Raw genomic sequence first — 14940 nt, 5'->3', positions numbered from 1 at the left:
TTTGTTTTATGTTTATTCTTTTATTTTGTAATAAGTCTTCCGCTATGTAATAAATACTCTGATTATTGTGACATTTATCTCTATACACTCTGTTATTATATATGTTGTCTTCTTGGCGCATGTATGAGATGCACCTGGCTTTGTTCCTTAAAGCCGGGTGTGACATTATTGATCTATTGACATGCCAGATTGGTATATATTATTCTTATGACAGTCATTGATTATGGTGGATATTACTTTCATTAGGTATATTCTTGCATCTTTTTTCCTCATGTTACATGTCTAGGCTGTTGAAAATATAAGATCATTTCATGTTCTTGCATCTTTTTTCCTCATATTACGCGACCTTTTTATTTGTGGGCTTATGCTCGCACAGAAAAATGGCGAGCAAAGTATTTTCACCATGGCTACATGATCTGAGAATGACGATTGTGTCTAGTGAACGAAGAAGAAGATATCTCTCAAAATAATGTATTTGTGATTGTGTACCATCTCATCGAACGGACATATATAACTAGTGCAGCACGTGACTGACCGCACGTCCCTCTTCCCACACCCCACATATTCCACAAAACCTCTGTGCTACGGCCCTGGCTCTGGCCCACACCGCATTGAAATTAACCATCCCGCACGGCCGCACACTCGTTTCCTCCTCCCAGTCCAAGTCTCCAGCTACGAGCCTACGACTGCCAGGTCTCCGCTTGTCGCCGTCACGCGCGCGCAGGGGCAGGGCGCACCATCCCCGCGCCGCCATGTCCGGCACCGGGTGCCTCCCCACCGACGGCCCGGCCCTATCCCGGGTCTGCCGGGACGGCGCGGCCGCCGCACGGCTCAAGACGGGGTCGCTGCTGGCCATTCTCGTCGCCAGCGCCGTCGGCATCTGCCTCCCCGTCGCGCTCACGCGGGCCTTCCGCGGCAGCCCAAACTACGCGCGGGGCCTGCTCCTCGTCAAGTGCTACGCGGCTGGGGTCATCCTCTCCACCTCGCTCGTCCACGTGCTCCCCGACGCGCACGCCGCCCTCGCCGACTGCGCCGTCGCCTCGCGCAGGCCCTGGAGGGACTTCCCCTTCGCGGGCCTTTTCACCCTCGTCGGCGCGCTGCTCGCGCTCCTCGTCGACCTCTCCGCCTCCTCCCACCTCGAGGCCCACGCCCACGTCGGCGCCCACCACGAAACTCCCTACGCCCCGATCCCGAAGAAGGTACCCGTGTTCGAGCTCGCCGGCGAAATGAGCCCCAAGAAGCGCGCTTTCTTGGGCGACGACCGAGAAGAGGACCCCGCGCCGCACGCCGCCACCAACGGCGCAGACCCGGACCGCGACGACGTGGCGCTCTTCGGACCCAAGAAGGGCGCCCGCAGCGACGAGGTCCCGGCCATCACTGCCGGGTGCCATGCCGTCGCCCATGAAGTGGTGGAGGTAGGGGAGGGGCCCGGTGAGGACGAGGAGGAGGCCAGGAGGAAGCAGAAGATGGTGTCCAAAGTGCTGGAGATTGGGATAGTCTTCCACTCCGTCATCATCGGAGTTACGATGGGGATGTCCCAGGATGTCTGTGCAATCCGGCCACTTGTGGTTGCGCTCTCCTTCCATCAGGTGTTCGAGGGGATGGGCCTGGGCGGATGCATCGCACAGGTGAGAATCAAAACAACCTATAATTGAAGAGCTCAGAGTTGCTGATTTTGTCAATAAACCTAGCAGTGGCTGGAGTGAGATTTAAGTTCATAACTAATTTGCGATTTTTTAGTGCGAATTTAGGTTTTGCAGTATCAGGAACTAGAAAGTTCTAACTTTAACGAATTTGTGATGTCACCGTTCCCTCTCTTATACACTAAGCTAGATAAAATATCATTTGACCAATTGGCTTCCTTCTGGAGTATAATGAACTGATAATCATATCCTTATTAGGGAGGGGGTCACATTGCGTGATTAGCTACCTATATGCTCATGCCTGATATGATAATTTGCACATAGATACGACAAAGAATCATCTCTTATTTTGATTTTTCAGTGAAGTGTTTGGTTGTTTTCAGTTTCAGACTTGGGAATCCGGTCCGCAGTGCATTTCTATATTCTATACTAATTGTTGATTATGATTTGTTTAAGCCCCCTTGTGTCCCCTGATCCCTCCGTCTATGGAGTTTAAAATGATTCCTGGACCCTGGTCGAAGGTTCCCCGTGGTCCACAACAATTAACCTGAGTGAGCTTTTTTGTACTGCTCATTGCATTTATTTTAGCAATAAAAAGCTGAATGCTGAACTTTTTGCACCATGAAAAGCCATGTGGCCAATCCGTCCTCTTTTTGCCACCAACTTCTGTTGGTTTATGACTCATCAAATGTTTGGACAATGTTTACCTTTTGTCCTCCTTCCCCCATAGAAGGCAATGAAGCTGATGTGTTATGCACATATAGGAGGAGCGACAAAGCATATGGCATTATAAGGCTTAAAAGTCCTTTTTGGTTTGGTGGTATCTTGTTTGAGAGCAATTCCACGAAGAATGAAAGTGAAAGAGTAAAGTAAAGAGATTGCAGGGTATGCCCAAACACTAGGACTCATAAAAAGATTAAGAGCACCTGAAAAATACAACAGTAGTACAATTTGCCAATTTCTATCCTTTTTCGTCAGTTAATAATTCATAATGTAAACCAAATAAAGCCATCACCTTGGCTTCCATTTAGCATGCTGGCTGTCTTATTTAGATATTCATAACTAGAGATGCAGAGTGATTTCCAGTTGCATACATTACCCTTGCATAGTATTATGTCTTCTCTTCACTGAAACAAACTAAATATCTGCTTCTGCAGTCTGTCTTTGTTTCTGACCTAGTGACCTGTACTAGCGTATAGTGACACTTGCACTCTTCGCTGATGTGTATGCACCTGTCTATTTCTCTCAGGCTGGTTTTGGGATGGCAACAGTTGGCTACATGTGCATAATGTTCTCAGTGACGACGCCATTGGGAATTCTTCTTGGAATGCTAGTGTTCCACATGACTGGCTACGACGATAGCAATCCAAATGCCTTAATAATGGAAGGGATCCTTGGTTCACTTTCGGCTGGAATTCTCATCTATATGGCGCTAGTCGACCTAGTTTCTCTTGATTTTTTCCACAACAAGATGATGTCAGCGTCTTTGAAGCTGAAGAAGGCGTGTTACATTGCCTTGGTGCTTGGATCTGCTTCTATGTCGGTATTAGCTCTCTGGGCATAGGCATTTTGAAGAAAAGCCTTATTTACGATCTTCAGAGGTATTGCTCCTTGATGTAAAGGAATGGATAATTTGGGGGCCAACAGTACACTAGTCCCTCATGTAAATTTGAACACAAAGGAAACTGAAAATTCACGACCACAGTTTGTGAGCTAGCTGTGTATACTAAGGGCTAGTTTGGGAGCCTCAAACCCGGAGGGAATTAGAGGGGCTAAAATCCCTTCCTTATTCAATTTTGAATAAGAAGGGGATTTTAGCCCCTCCAATCCCCTCCGGGTTTTGGTCTTCCAAACTAGCCCTAAGGATGTATATGGTTATGGAAAAGTAGCTGCAAGATGTGGGATGTAGAAAAGCTGATGTGAGGTATGATCTATGAAAAAGTTAGCCATTTGGTTGAGCATCCTGCATCAACATACATCTACATTTCTATCCACCCAACTTTCTCCTTTCACTGATGAGCGGATCCTGCTTGTCAGACTATCTTCAGCAGATTACTATCCTACTTTCTATCTCATTCTCTATTTGTTATTCTGTAAATAGTGTAATCCACGGTATAAAATAATACTTAATAATACTTTACCGACCCTTTTCTCGGAGCCGTATCTGAGTAGACGGTATCCAACTTTCTATCTCATTCTCTATTTATTATTCTGTAAATAGTGTAATTTACGGTATAAACTAATACTTTACAGACCCTTATCTCGGAGCCGTGTCTGAGTAGACGGCATGTCGTCGCTGGAGCCACACAGGCCGTGCGGGCCGCATAACTAACGGTAGTTGAGTAATTTTTGAAAATAAAAGCCAAGTAAAAAAAGTAACTTTTAATCTAAAGGACTCGTTAATTTTCATCATTTTTGTTGGCATTTTACTTTTTTAAAAGCAAAAATAGGCTCAAAAATCCAACTAAAGAGCCCCTTGCAGGCATCTCCGACAGCTTTCAAAAAATAGTTTAGGATACTCCCAAAACAATAGTTTAGGGACAAAGGTAAAAAGAACTCACTCCAACAGCTTATGATCCGTGCTCCTAATTTATTTGGTGTCCTAAAATCAGAGCCTTGTGATACAGATTTGGGGTTGAGTCACGACACCCTTATGTGTGGTTTTTGTCGTTTTCCACGCCCATAAAAGCTGTTGCGTTGTGCTCCGGACACGCTTCAGCACCAACCTCTTGCCTTTGGTTCGGACGTCCGCTATCGATATCGACGTTGTCTCGCCTTTGCTCCAACCTCCAGACACGCGTTGCCACGCTCGCTGACTTGGAGTCGTTCATGCTGCAACCAGAGTGCGACGACACAGACGACGAGCCTGAGGTGATCATCGTCAACTCGGTGTGCGAGCTGCATCGGTTTGCATTGTTCTTAGGGGCAATCGCAAAATGCATGCAATTTGTCATACACATACGGTGTGATAGGTTACCGGCACATCGAGCGCCAGTCTCACGCCAGCCTGGGCCGTTGGGAACGCAGCTCCCCTGCGTTTCTGCTTATGCAGGCCAACGAGAAAAAAAAGCTCTAGGTTGCACGTGTGGATGTAAGTCGCCGCCATACACTGTAGCAATGTAAACACCAGCTAAGCGCGGCGCGACACCGTGAGCGTGGACGCCACCAGCCAACCAATCACGCGAATAATGTTGCATCATATCCTCCATGCATGTATAAGCTGCATATAAATGACTCTAGCACATTTCTTGACCGCTTCACGGAGTCACTACAGCACCTGGCGGCCAGCGGCAGCAGTTAATGAAACGGTCAACGAGCTAGACGGACTGCATTGAGGTACGTATAAGGCGGTGTTAGTAGTGTAGATTTTTTGGGCTTTTGGACTTTTAGAAGAAGCACAATATAAAGATATTGGGAGTAGAAATCTTAGTTACTGTTGGAGATGCTCTTGTATTGTTGTCTGATCCAGAACCCCATGACATGGAGTGCGTAGTGGAGACTTAGAAGGTAAGCTTCTTTTGAGAAGCAGGCAAAGCATCAGTTTGCAAATAATGGCGTGAATGAATAACAAAAAGAGCGTGCACTATCACCTGGATACACTAGCAGAAAAGACCTCTAAGCCTACGGTGATTTCTTTTTTTTATTGGCGGTTTCGGTATCAAACACCAGTGATAATAAACTGGTGGGCCTAATAAGGCAATCGCTAGTGAAAACCTATTTCCACTTGTGGTTGGTGTAAGTAAATCGCTAGTGATAATCTAATTTCCACTGGTAGTTCCTGAAAGAGAAATGTGCCCTTATGTCATTTCTATTATGTTTTGGTGATTAGATGCTCAACAAATATTGTTTTATCTAAATATGAGCAAAGAGTTAAAGTTATGTGTCGGGGACCATAATTAGGGGTACCCCCAAGGCTCCTAATCTCAGCTGGTAACCCCATCAGCACAAAGCTGCAAAGGCCTGATGGGTGCGATTAAGTCAAGGCTCGGTCCACTCAAGGGACACGATCTCGCCTCGCCCGAGCCCAGCCTCGGGCAAGGGCAGCCGACCCCGGAGGGTTCACGTCTCGCCCAAGGGCCCTCTCAAGCAACAGACACACCTTCGGCTCGCCCGAGGCCCAGTCTTCGCCAAGAAGCATCCTTGGCCAGATCGCCACACCGACCGCACCGCAGAAGCATTTAATGCGAGGATGGCCTGACACCTTATCCTGACGCGCGCCCTCCAGTCGACAGAGCCGAAGTGACCGCAGTCACTTCGCCGCTCCACTGACCGACCTGACGAGAGGACAGTGCCGCCTGCGCCGCTCCGACTGCTGTACCACTCGACAGAGTGAGGCTGACAGCAGCCAAGTCCGACCTCGGGCGCCATAGGAAGCTCCGCCTCGCCCGACCCCAGGGCTCGGACTCGGCCTCGGCCCCGGAAGACGACGAACTCCGCCTCGCCCGACCCCAGGACTCGGCCTCGGCCCCGGAAGACGATGAACTCCGCCTCGCCCGACCCCAGGGCTCGGACTCGGCCTCGGCCCCAGAAGACGACGAACTCCGCCTCGCCCAACCCCAGGGCTCGGACTCAGCCCTGGCCTCAGCCGACGGTCTACGCCTCGCCCGACCCGGGGCTCGGACTCTACCTCAACCACGGAAGACAGACTCGACCTCGACCTCGGAGGAGCCTCCGCCTCGCCCGACCCAGGGCTCGGACCGACCACGTCACAGGGGGGCCATCATTACCCTACCCCTAGCTAGCTCAGGCTACGGGGAACAAGACCGACGTCCCATTTGGCTCGCCCCGGTAAACAAGTAATGATGGCGCCCCGCGTGCTCCATGACGACGGCGGCTCTCAGCCCCTTACGGAAGCAAGGAGACGTCAGCAAAGACTCGACAGCCCCGACAGCTGTCCTTCCGCCAGGCTCCAGCGCTCCTCCCACGGCCACGACATCTCATGAACAGGGTGCCAAAACCTCTCCGGCTGCCACAACGACATGTACTTAGGGCGCTAGCTCCTCTCTGCTAGACACGTTAGCACACTGCTACACCTCCCATTGTACACCTGGGCCCTCTCCTTACGCCTATAAAGGGAAGGGCCAGGGCACTCGTAAGGAGGGTTGGCCGCGCGGGGGAGGACGGGACGGCGCGTGCAGGCCTCTCGCTCCCTCCCACGCGGACGCTTGTAACCCCCTACTGCAAGCGCACCCGACCTGGGCGCGGGACAAACACGAAGGCCGCGAGTTTCCCCTTTTACGCCTGTCTCCCTCTGGCCTTTTTCCCCCCTTCGCGCTCCGTCTCGCGCCGACCCATCTGGGCTGGGGCACGCGGCGACAATTTACTCGTCGGTCCAGGGACCCCCCGGGGTCGAAACGCCGACAGTTGGCGCGCCAGGTAGGGGCCTGCTACGTGTTGACGAACAGCTTCCCGTCAAGCTCCAGATGGGTAGTCTCCAGCATCCTTTCCAGCCCAGGACGGTGCTCCGTTTCGGGAGTCTTGAGTTCATGTCCCTCGACGGCAGCTACGACATGATACTCCTTCCTCTGCCACGCGACGGCGACAATGGCGGCCGACAACCCGCCCGCCGGCGGTGGAATCGACAACGTCTTCCCCACGTGGCGGAAGAACAACATTCGGGTTGGTCCCGTCGCCTCCCCCGCCGACAGAGGAGGAGGCGGGGCAACCAAGGCCAAGCAGGAGGCGACACCTCGTCGGCTGTCGAGCGAGTCGACGGCGCCGGCGCCCCAATGGGGGACACGTCGGGCATCGACCTCGCGTCTAAGACGAAGACGAGCGCCGTTTCCCCGCAACACGCCAACTCCAAGCGAACGAACGACGCCAGCACGCTCGCAATGGACTTGCTGGGCGTCACCCTCGTATCTGAGATGACGGTGCAGTCCGCCCCTGACGTGACTTCGTCACCGCCCGTCGGCGAAGAGGTACCGACCGATTCCCATCTCGTGCCTTTTGGATTCAGCCTCGACCCACCAAGCGACTTCGCTTCGGTGGACGCTTTCATAGAGGCGTGTCCAAACCCTCCGGGGTACGGTGTGCGGTCACCCTGGGACCGGCTGACAGTCGTCTCGACCTACGGGCCCTCGGGTTCCGAGGAAGATGATGAGCCCGACTTTTGTTGGGATTTCTCTGGACTCGGCAACCCCAGTGCCATGCGGGACTTCATGACCGCATGAGACTACTGCCTTTCCGACTGTTCCGACGGTAGCCGCAGCTTCAGCGACGAGGACTGCGGCCCAAGTCGTGAATGTTTCCACGTCGATCTAGGGGGTCCCGGCGAAGGCAACCATCTTGGTATACCAGAAAACGGTGATCCCCCTAGGCCTGCGCCTCGCGTTGACATCCTTCGGGAGCTAGCTGTGGTCCCAGTCCTTGCGGGGGGTGAGGACACACAGCTCGAGCAAATCCGCGAGATGCAGGCCAGGCTCGACGAGGGAGCAGGAACACTTGAGCCGTTCCGCCGGGACATCGGGCAGGAATGGGCAGGCCAACCTCCGGCCGGAGACATCGCCGACGACGTCAGGGCAAGGCCGCCACCGGCTTCCAGTGGGGTCGGCCAGAACCTGGCTGCAGCGGCAATACTTCTCCTCGCGATGCCGGAACCATCAACCACCGAAGGGCGGCGTATCCAGGGAGAGCTCAAGAATCTCCTGGAGGATGCCGCGGTCCGACGGGCCGAAAGCTCTGCCTCCCGAAGGCAGGGCTACCCCTCGGAGCATCGCGCCGCGATTTCCCGATTCGTGCGGGAAGCCTCGGTCCATACCGGGCGCACACGCAATACAGCGCCTGCGGCCCCGGGTCGCCTCGGCGACGAGCACCACCACCGCAACCGTCGAACCCACCTCGACGAGAGGGTGCGCCGAGGCTACCACCCCAGGCGTGGGGGATGCTACGACAGCGGGGAGGATCGGAGTCCCTCGCCCGAACCACCCGGTCCGCAGGCTTTCAGCCGGGCCATACGACGGGCGCCGTTCCCGACCCGGTTCTGAACCCCGACTACTATCACAAAGTACTCAGGGGAGACGAGACCGAAACTGTGGCTCGCGGACTACCGGCTGGCCTGCCACCTGGGTGGAACGGACGATGACAACCTCATCATCCGCAACCTCCCCCTGTTCCTCTCCGACACCGCTCGAGCTTGGCTGGAGCATTTGCCTCCGGGGCAGATCTCCAACTGGGACGACCTGTCCAAGCCTTCGCCGGCAACTTCCAGGGCACGTACGTGCGCCCTGGGAACTCCTGGGATCTCCGAAGCTGCCGCCAGCAGCCGGGAGAGTCTCTCCGGGACTACATCCGGCGATTCTCGAAGCAGCGCATCGAGCTGCCCAATGTCACTGATTCAGATGTCATCGGCGCGTTCCTCACCGGCACCACCTGCCGCGACCTGGTGAGCAAGCTGGGTCGCAAGACCCCCACCAGGGCGAGCGAGCTGATTGACATCGCCACCAAGTTCGCCTCTGGCCAGGAGGCAGTTGAGTCCATCTTCCGAGAAGGACAAGCAGCCCCAGGGCCGCCAGCCGAAAGATGTCCCCGAGGCGTCCACTCAGCGCGGCACCAAGAAGAAAGGCAAGAAGAAGTCGCAAGCGAAATGAGACGCCGCCGACGCGGACCTTGTCGCCGCTGCTGAGTACAAGAACCCTCGGAAACCTCCCGGAGGCGCCAATCTCTTCGACAAGATGCTCAAGGAGTCGTGCCCCTATATCAGGGGCCCGTCAAGCACACCCTTGAGGAGTGCGCCATGCTTCGGCGCCACTTTCACAAGGCCGGGCCACCTGCGGAAGGTGGCAGGGCCCACAACGACGATAAGAAGGAGGATCACAAGGCAGGAGAGTTCCCCGAGGTCCACGACTGCTTCATGATCTACGGTGGGCAAGTGGCGAACGCCTCGGCTCGGCACCGCAAGCAAGAGCGTCGGGAGGTCTGCTCGGTGAAGGTGGCGGCGCCAGTCTACCTAGACTGGTCCGACAAGCCCATCACCTTCGACCAGGGCGACCATCCCGACCGCGTGCCGAGCCCGGGGAAATACCCGCTCGTTGTCGACCCTGTCATCGGCAACGTCAGGCTCACCAAGGTCCTCATGGACGGAGGCAGCAGCCTCAACATCATCTACGCCGAGACCCTCGGACTCCTGCGGATCGATCTATCCTCGGTCCGGGCGGGCGCGACGCTTTTTCACGGGATCATCCCCGGGAAACGCGTCCAACCCCTCGGACAACTCGATCTACCCGTCTGCTTTGGGACTCCCTCCAACTTCCTAAGGGAAACCCTCATGTTCGAGGTGGTCGGGTTCCGAGGAACCTACCACGCAGTGCTGGGGAGGCCATGCTACGCCAAGTTCATGGCCGTCCCCAACTACACCTACCTCAAGCTCAAGATGCCGGGCCCCAACGGGGTCATCACCGTCGGCCCCACGTATCGACACACGTACGAATGCGACGTGGAGTGCATGGAGTACGCCGAGGCCCTCACCGAATCCGAGACCCTCATCGCCGACCTGGAAAGCCTCTCCAAGGGGGCGCCAGACGTGAAGCGCCATGCCGGCAACTTCAAGCCAGCGGAGACGGTCAAATCCGTCCCTCTCGATCCCAGCAACGACGCTTCCAAGCAGATTCGGATCGGCTCCGAGCTCGACCCCAAATAGGAAGCAGTGCTCGTCGACTTTCTCCGCGCAAACGCTGACGTTTTCGCGTGGAGTCCCTCGGACATGCCCGACATACCGAGGGATGTCGCCGAGCACTTGCTGGATATCCGAGCCGGAGCCCGACCCGTGAAGCAGCCTCTGCGCCGATTCGACGAAGAAAAGCGTAGAGCCATAGGCGAGGAGATCCACAAGCTAATGGCGGCAGTGTTCATCAAAGAGGTATTCCATCCCGAATGGCTTGCCAACCCTGTGCTTGTGAGAAAGAAAGGAGAGAAATGGCGGATGTGTGTAGACTACACTGGTCTAAACAAAGCATGCCCAAAAGTTCCCTACTCTCTGCCTCGCATCGATCAAATCGTGGATTCCACTGCTGGGTGTGAAACCCTGTCTTTCCTCGATGCCTACTCGGGGTATCACCAAATCAGGATGAAAGAGTCCGACCAGCTCGCGACTTCTTTCATCACACCTTTCGACATGTACTGCTATGTTACCATGCCGTTTGGGTTGAGGAATGCGGGTGCGACATACCAAAGGTGCATGAACCACGTGTTCGATGAACACATTGGTCGAACGGTCGAGGCTTACGTCGATGACATTGTAGTCAAGACGAGGAAAGCCTCCGACCTCCTTTCCAACCTTGAAGCGACATTCCGGTGTCTCAAGGCGAAAGGCGTAAAACTCAATCCTGAGAAGTGCGTCTTCGGAGTCCCCCGAGGCATGCTCTTGGGGTTCATCGTCTCCGAGCGGCGCATCGAGGCCAACCCAGAGAAAATCGCGGCCATCACCAACATGGGGCCCATCAAGGACTTGAAAGGCATACAGAGGGTCACGGGACGCCTTGCGGCTCTGAGCCGCTTCATCTCGCACCTCGGCGAAAGAGGCCTACCTTTGTACCGCCTCTTAAGGAAGGCCGAGTGCTTCACTTGGACCCCTGAGGCCGAGGAAGCCCTCAGGAACCTGAAGGCGCTCCTCACGAACGCGCCCATCTTGGTGCCCCCCGCTGCCGGAGAAGCCCTCTTGATCTACGTCGCCGCTACCACTCAGGTGGTCAGCGTCGCGATCGTGGTTGAGAGGCGAGAAGAGGGGCATGCATTGCCCGTCCAGAGGCCGGTCTACTTCATCAGTGAGGTACTGTCTGAGACCAAGACCCGCTACCCACAAATTCAGAAGCTGCTGTACGCAATGATTCTGACGCGGCGGAAGTTGCGACACTACTTGGAGTCTCATCCGGTGACTGTGGTGTCATCCTTCCCCCTGGGGGAGATCATCCAGTGCCGAGAGGTCTCGGGTAGAATTACAAAGTGGGCAGTGGAAATCATGGGCGAGACAATCTCGTTCGCCCCTCGGAAGGCCATCAAGTCCCAAGTCTTGGCGGACTTTGTGGCTGAATGGGTCGACACCCAGCTCCCAACAGCTCCGATCCAACCGGAACTCTGGACCATGTTTTTTGACGGGTCACTGATGAAGATAGGGGCAGGCACGGGCCTGCTCTTCATCTCGCCCCTCGGGAAGCACCTACGCTACGTGGTGCACCTCCATTTCTCGGCGTCCAACAATGTGGCCGAGTACGAGGCTCTGGTCAACGGGTTGCGCATCGCCATCGAGCTAGGGGTCCGACGCCTCGACGCTCGCGGTGACTCGCATCTCGTCATTGACCAAGTCATGAAGAACTCCCACTGCCGCGACCCAAAGATGGAAGCCTACTGCGATGAGGTTCGGCGCCTGGAGGACAAGTTCTACGGGCTCGAGCTCAACCACATCGCCCGACGATACAATGAGACTGTGGACGAGCTGGCTAAGATAGCCTCGGGGCGAACAACGGTTCCCCCGGACGTCTTCTCCCGAGACCTGCATCAACCCTCCGTCAAGACCGACGACGCGCCCGAGCCCGAGAAGGCCTCGGCCCAGCCCGAGGCACCCTCGGCCCCCGAGGGTGAGGCACTGCGCGTCGAGGAGGAGCGGAGCGGGGTCACGCCTAATCGAAACTGGCAGACCCCGTACCTGCAATATCTCTAGGGGTGAAAACGGTCGAAAACGATCGGTAAACACAAAAACCATTTTCGTTTTCATATTTTTTTTCTCGGAAACGAGATCGAAAACGGTAACTCCGGAAATGAAAACGACATCGGTAATTCGAAAACATCGGAAACGAAAGTTCGGTACGAAAATTAGACCGGTTACGATCGAAATCTAAAAATTTGATCGGTAAAAAACTGTAACATGTACCCTCAATTGACTTCAAAAATTCACGCAAGTCATACATTTATATAAAATTAGTAATAATATATAAGGTAGGAGGTCATAATAAATAAATAAAGTAAGAAGTCATATAATAATAAAATCATTATTATGTATTTAAATAAAGTAGAATCAAGATGTGTATAATGATATGTCACTTACATTCTATTTGTACTCCTACTACTCAGTATAGTCAATATAATTAGTGTCCTCTTGGTACTTCTTAAGTTCTAGTGCAAATTATGAATATATGTATCAAGAGTAATAACAGGTAAGAAAACATAAATAAGATTTATAAAAGTTTCAAACAATTACAAACTATATACCATTAGATAGATCTTGATTTTAGAAAAATAATAAAATTAGTTTCATATTTTTCTAAGCTAAGAAGAATTTATTATGAATTTATAAAGATCAATTCAGATTTAATATTTTTTTCTGAAAAATACCGAATTTATTACCGACGGTAAAATACCGAGTAAAAACGGTAATTTCCGAAAACGGTCGAAAGAGACCCAAACCGTTTCCGATTCCGGGTTTTTCTACCGATTCCGTTTCCGTATTTTCGATAACCGTTTTCGTTTCCGTTTAGACCTAAATTCCGGTAAAACTTCGAAAACGATTTCCGGTATCCGAAAATTACCGTTTCTGTTTTCATCCCTAAATATCTCCACCGAGGAGAGCTACCCCTCGATCGAGCCGAAGCTCGGCGATTGGCGCGGCGCGCCAAGTCGTTCGTCTTGCGGGGGGACGGGAAGGAGCTCTACCACCACAGCCCCTCAGGCATCCTCCAGCGATGCATATCCATCGCCGAAGGCCAGGAGCTCTTACAAGAAATACACTCAGGGGGCTTGCGGTCACCACGCAGCGCCCCGAGCCCTTGTTGGAAACACCTTCTGACAAGGTTTCTACTAGCCGACCGCGGTGGCCGACTCCACTAGGATTGTCCGCACCTGCCAAGGGTGTCAATTCTACGCAAGGCAGACCCACCTGCTCGCTCAGGCTCTGCAGACAATACCCATCACCTGGCCGTTTGCTGTGTGGGGTCTGGACCTCGTCGGTCCCTTACAGAAGGCACCCGGGGGCTACGCGCACCTGCTGGTCGCCATCGACAAATTCTCCAAGTGGATCGAGGTCCGACCCCTAAACAGCATCAGGTCCGAACAGGCAGTGGCATTCTTCACCAACATCATCCATCGCTTTGGGGTCCCGAACTCCATCATCACCGACAACGGCACCCAGTTCACCGGCAGAAAGTTCCTGGACTTCTGCGAGGATCACCACATCCGGGTGGACTGGGCCGCCGTGGCTCACCCCATGACGAATGGGCAAGTAGAGCGTGCCAACGACATGATTCTGCAAGGACTCAAGCCACGGATCTAGAACGACCTCAACAAGTTCGGCAAGCGATGGATGAAGGAGCTCCCCTCGGTGGTCTGGAGTCTGAGGACAACGCCGAGCCGAGCCACGGGCTTCACACCGTTCTTTCTAGTCTATGGGGCCGAAGCCATCTTGCCCACAGACTTAGAATACGGTTCCCCGAGGACGAGGGCCTACGACGACCAAAGCAATCGAGCTAACTGAGAAGACTCACTGGACCAGCTGGAAGAGGCTCGGGACATGGCCTTACTACACTCGGCGCGGTATCAGCAGTCCCTGCGACGCTACCACGCCCGAGGGGTTCGGTCCTGAGACCTCCAGGTGGGCGACTTGGTGCTTCGGCTACGGCAAGACGCCCGGGGGCGGCACAAGCTCACGCCTCCCTGGGAAGGGCCGTTCGTCATCGCCAAGGTTCTGAAGCCCGGGACATACAAGCTGGCCAACAGTCAAGGCGAGGTCTACAGCAACGCTTGGAACATCCAACGGCTACGTCGCTTCTACCCTTAAGATGCTTTCAAGTCGTTCGTACACCTTATTCACACACAAAGTCTAACCATCAAGAAAGGGTCAGCCTTGCCTCGGCAAAGCCCGACCCTCCCTCGGGGGCTAGAAGGGGGGAACCCCCTCTCGTCAAAATTTTCCTCGAAAAAAGTCTTCCATCAAAAAGGCTTTCGCGTCTCCCGGCTATATCAGTAACAGGACCCCAAGAAACGAATAAGGGCGCATGTAAGTGGCAAGGCCGACCGAGCCGAGGGACTCCTACGCCTCTGGGATACGGATACCTCACTTGTCACCTACCACGAAAAATGACTCTTACTTGGGCAAGCTACCCAGCTACTGACGAACGGGTCCGGATACGCAAAACGGAAGGAAAAGAAGCACAACCTTATATTATGATAATAAAGTGTTCGGGCCTCGGCAGCCGCAAAAGACACATATGCATTCAAAGAAAACTGCTCTGGTAGAGTCAGGCGTCGCACGGAGAAGGAGCCGCGCCCTCGGCTTTGTCCCCACCTTCGGCAAGATCCGCCCCGGCCTCGG

General features: G+C 53.9%; 1 protein-coding gene across 1 annotated transcript; it reads left to right on the top strand.

Annotated features, from left to right (window-relative positions):
- The first annotated feature begins 644 nt into the window (after window positions 1–644).
- Window positions 645–3372, top strand: LOC100283249 (ZIP zinc/iron transport family protein). Its single transcript, NM_001156151.2, has 2 exons — window positions 645–1628; window positions 2893–3372. The coding sequence occupies exons 1-2, from the start codon at window positions 753–755 to the stop codon at window positions 3205–3207; spliced, it is 1191 nt and encodes a 396-aa protein (NP_001149623.2). The 5' UTR covers window positions 645–752; the 3' UTR covers window positions 3208–3372.
- The last annotated feature ends 11568 nt before the right edge of the window (window positions 3373–14940 follow it).

This window comes from Zea mays, chromosome 8, assembly GCF_902167145.1.
Source record: "Zea mays cultivar B73 chromosome 8, Zm-B73-REFERENCE-NAM-5.0, whole genome shotgun sequence".
NCBI lineage: Eukaryota > Viridiplantae > Streptophyta > Magnoliopsida > Poales > Poaceae > Zea > Zea mays.
Note: the sequence above shows the minus strand (reverse complement) of the source record. Positions and strands in the feature narration are given on the sequence as shown.

Excerpts from the sequence above, each read along its gene's own strand:
- LOC100283249 (NM_001156151.2), top strand. The coding sequence starts at position 753 with ATGTCCGGCACCGGGTGCCTCCCCACCGACGGCCCGGCCCTATCCCGG. Across the intron at positions 1,629-2,892 it reads TGGGCGGATGCATCGCACAG|GCTGGTTTTGGGATGGCAAC; the intron begins GTGAGAATCAAA and ends TATTTCTCTCAG.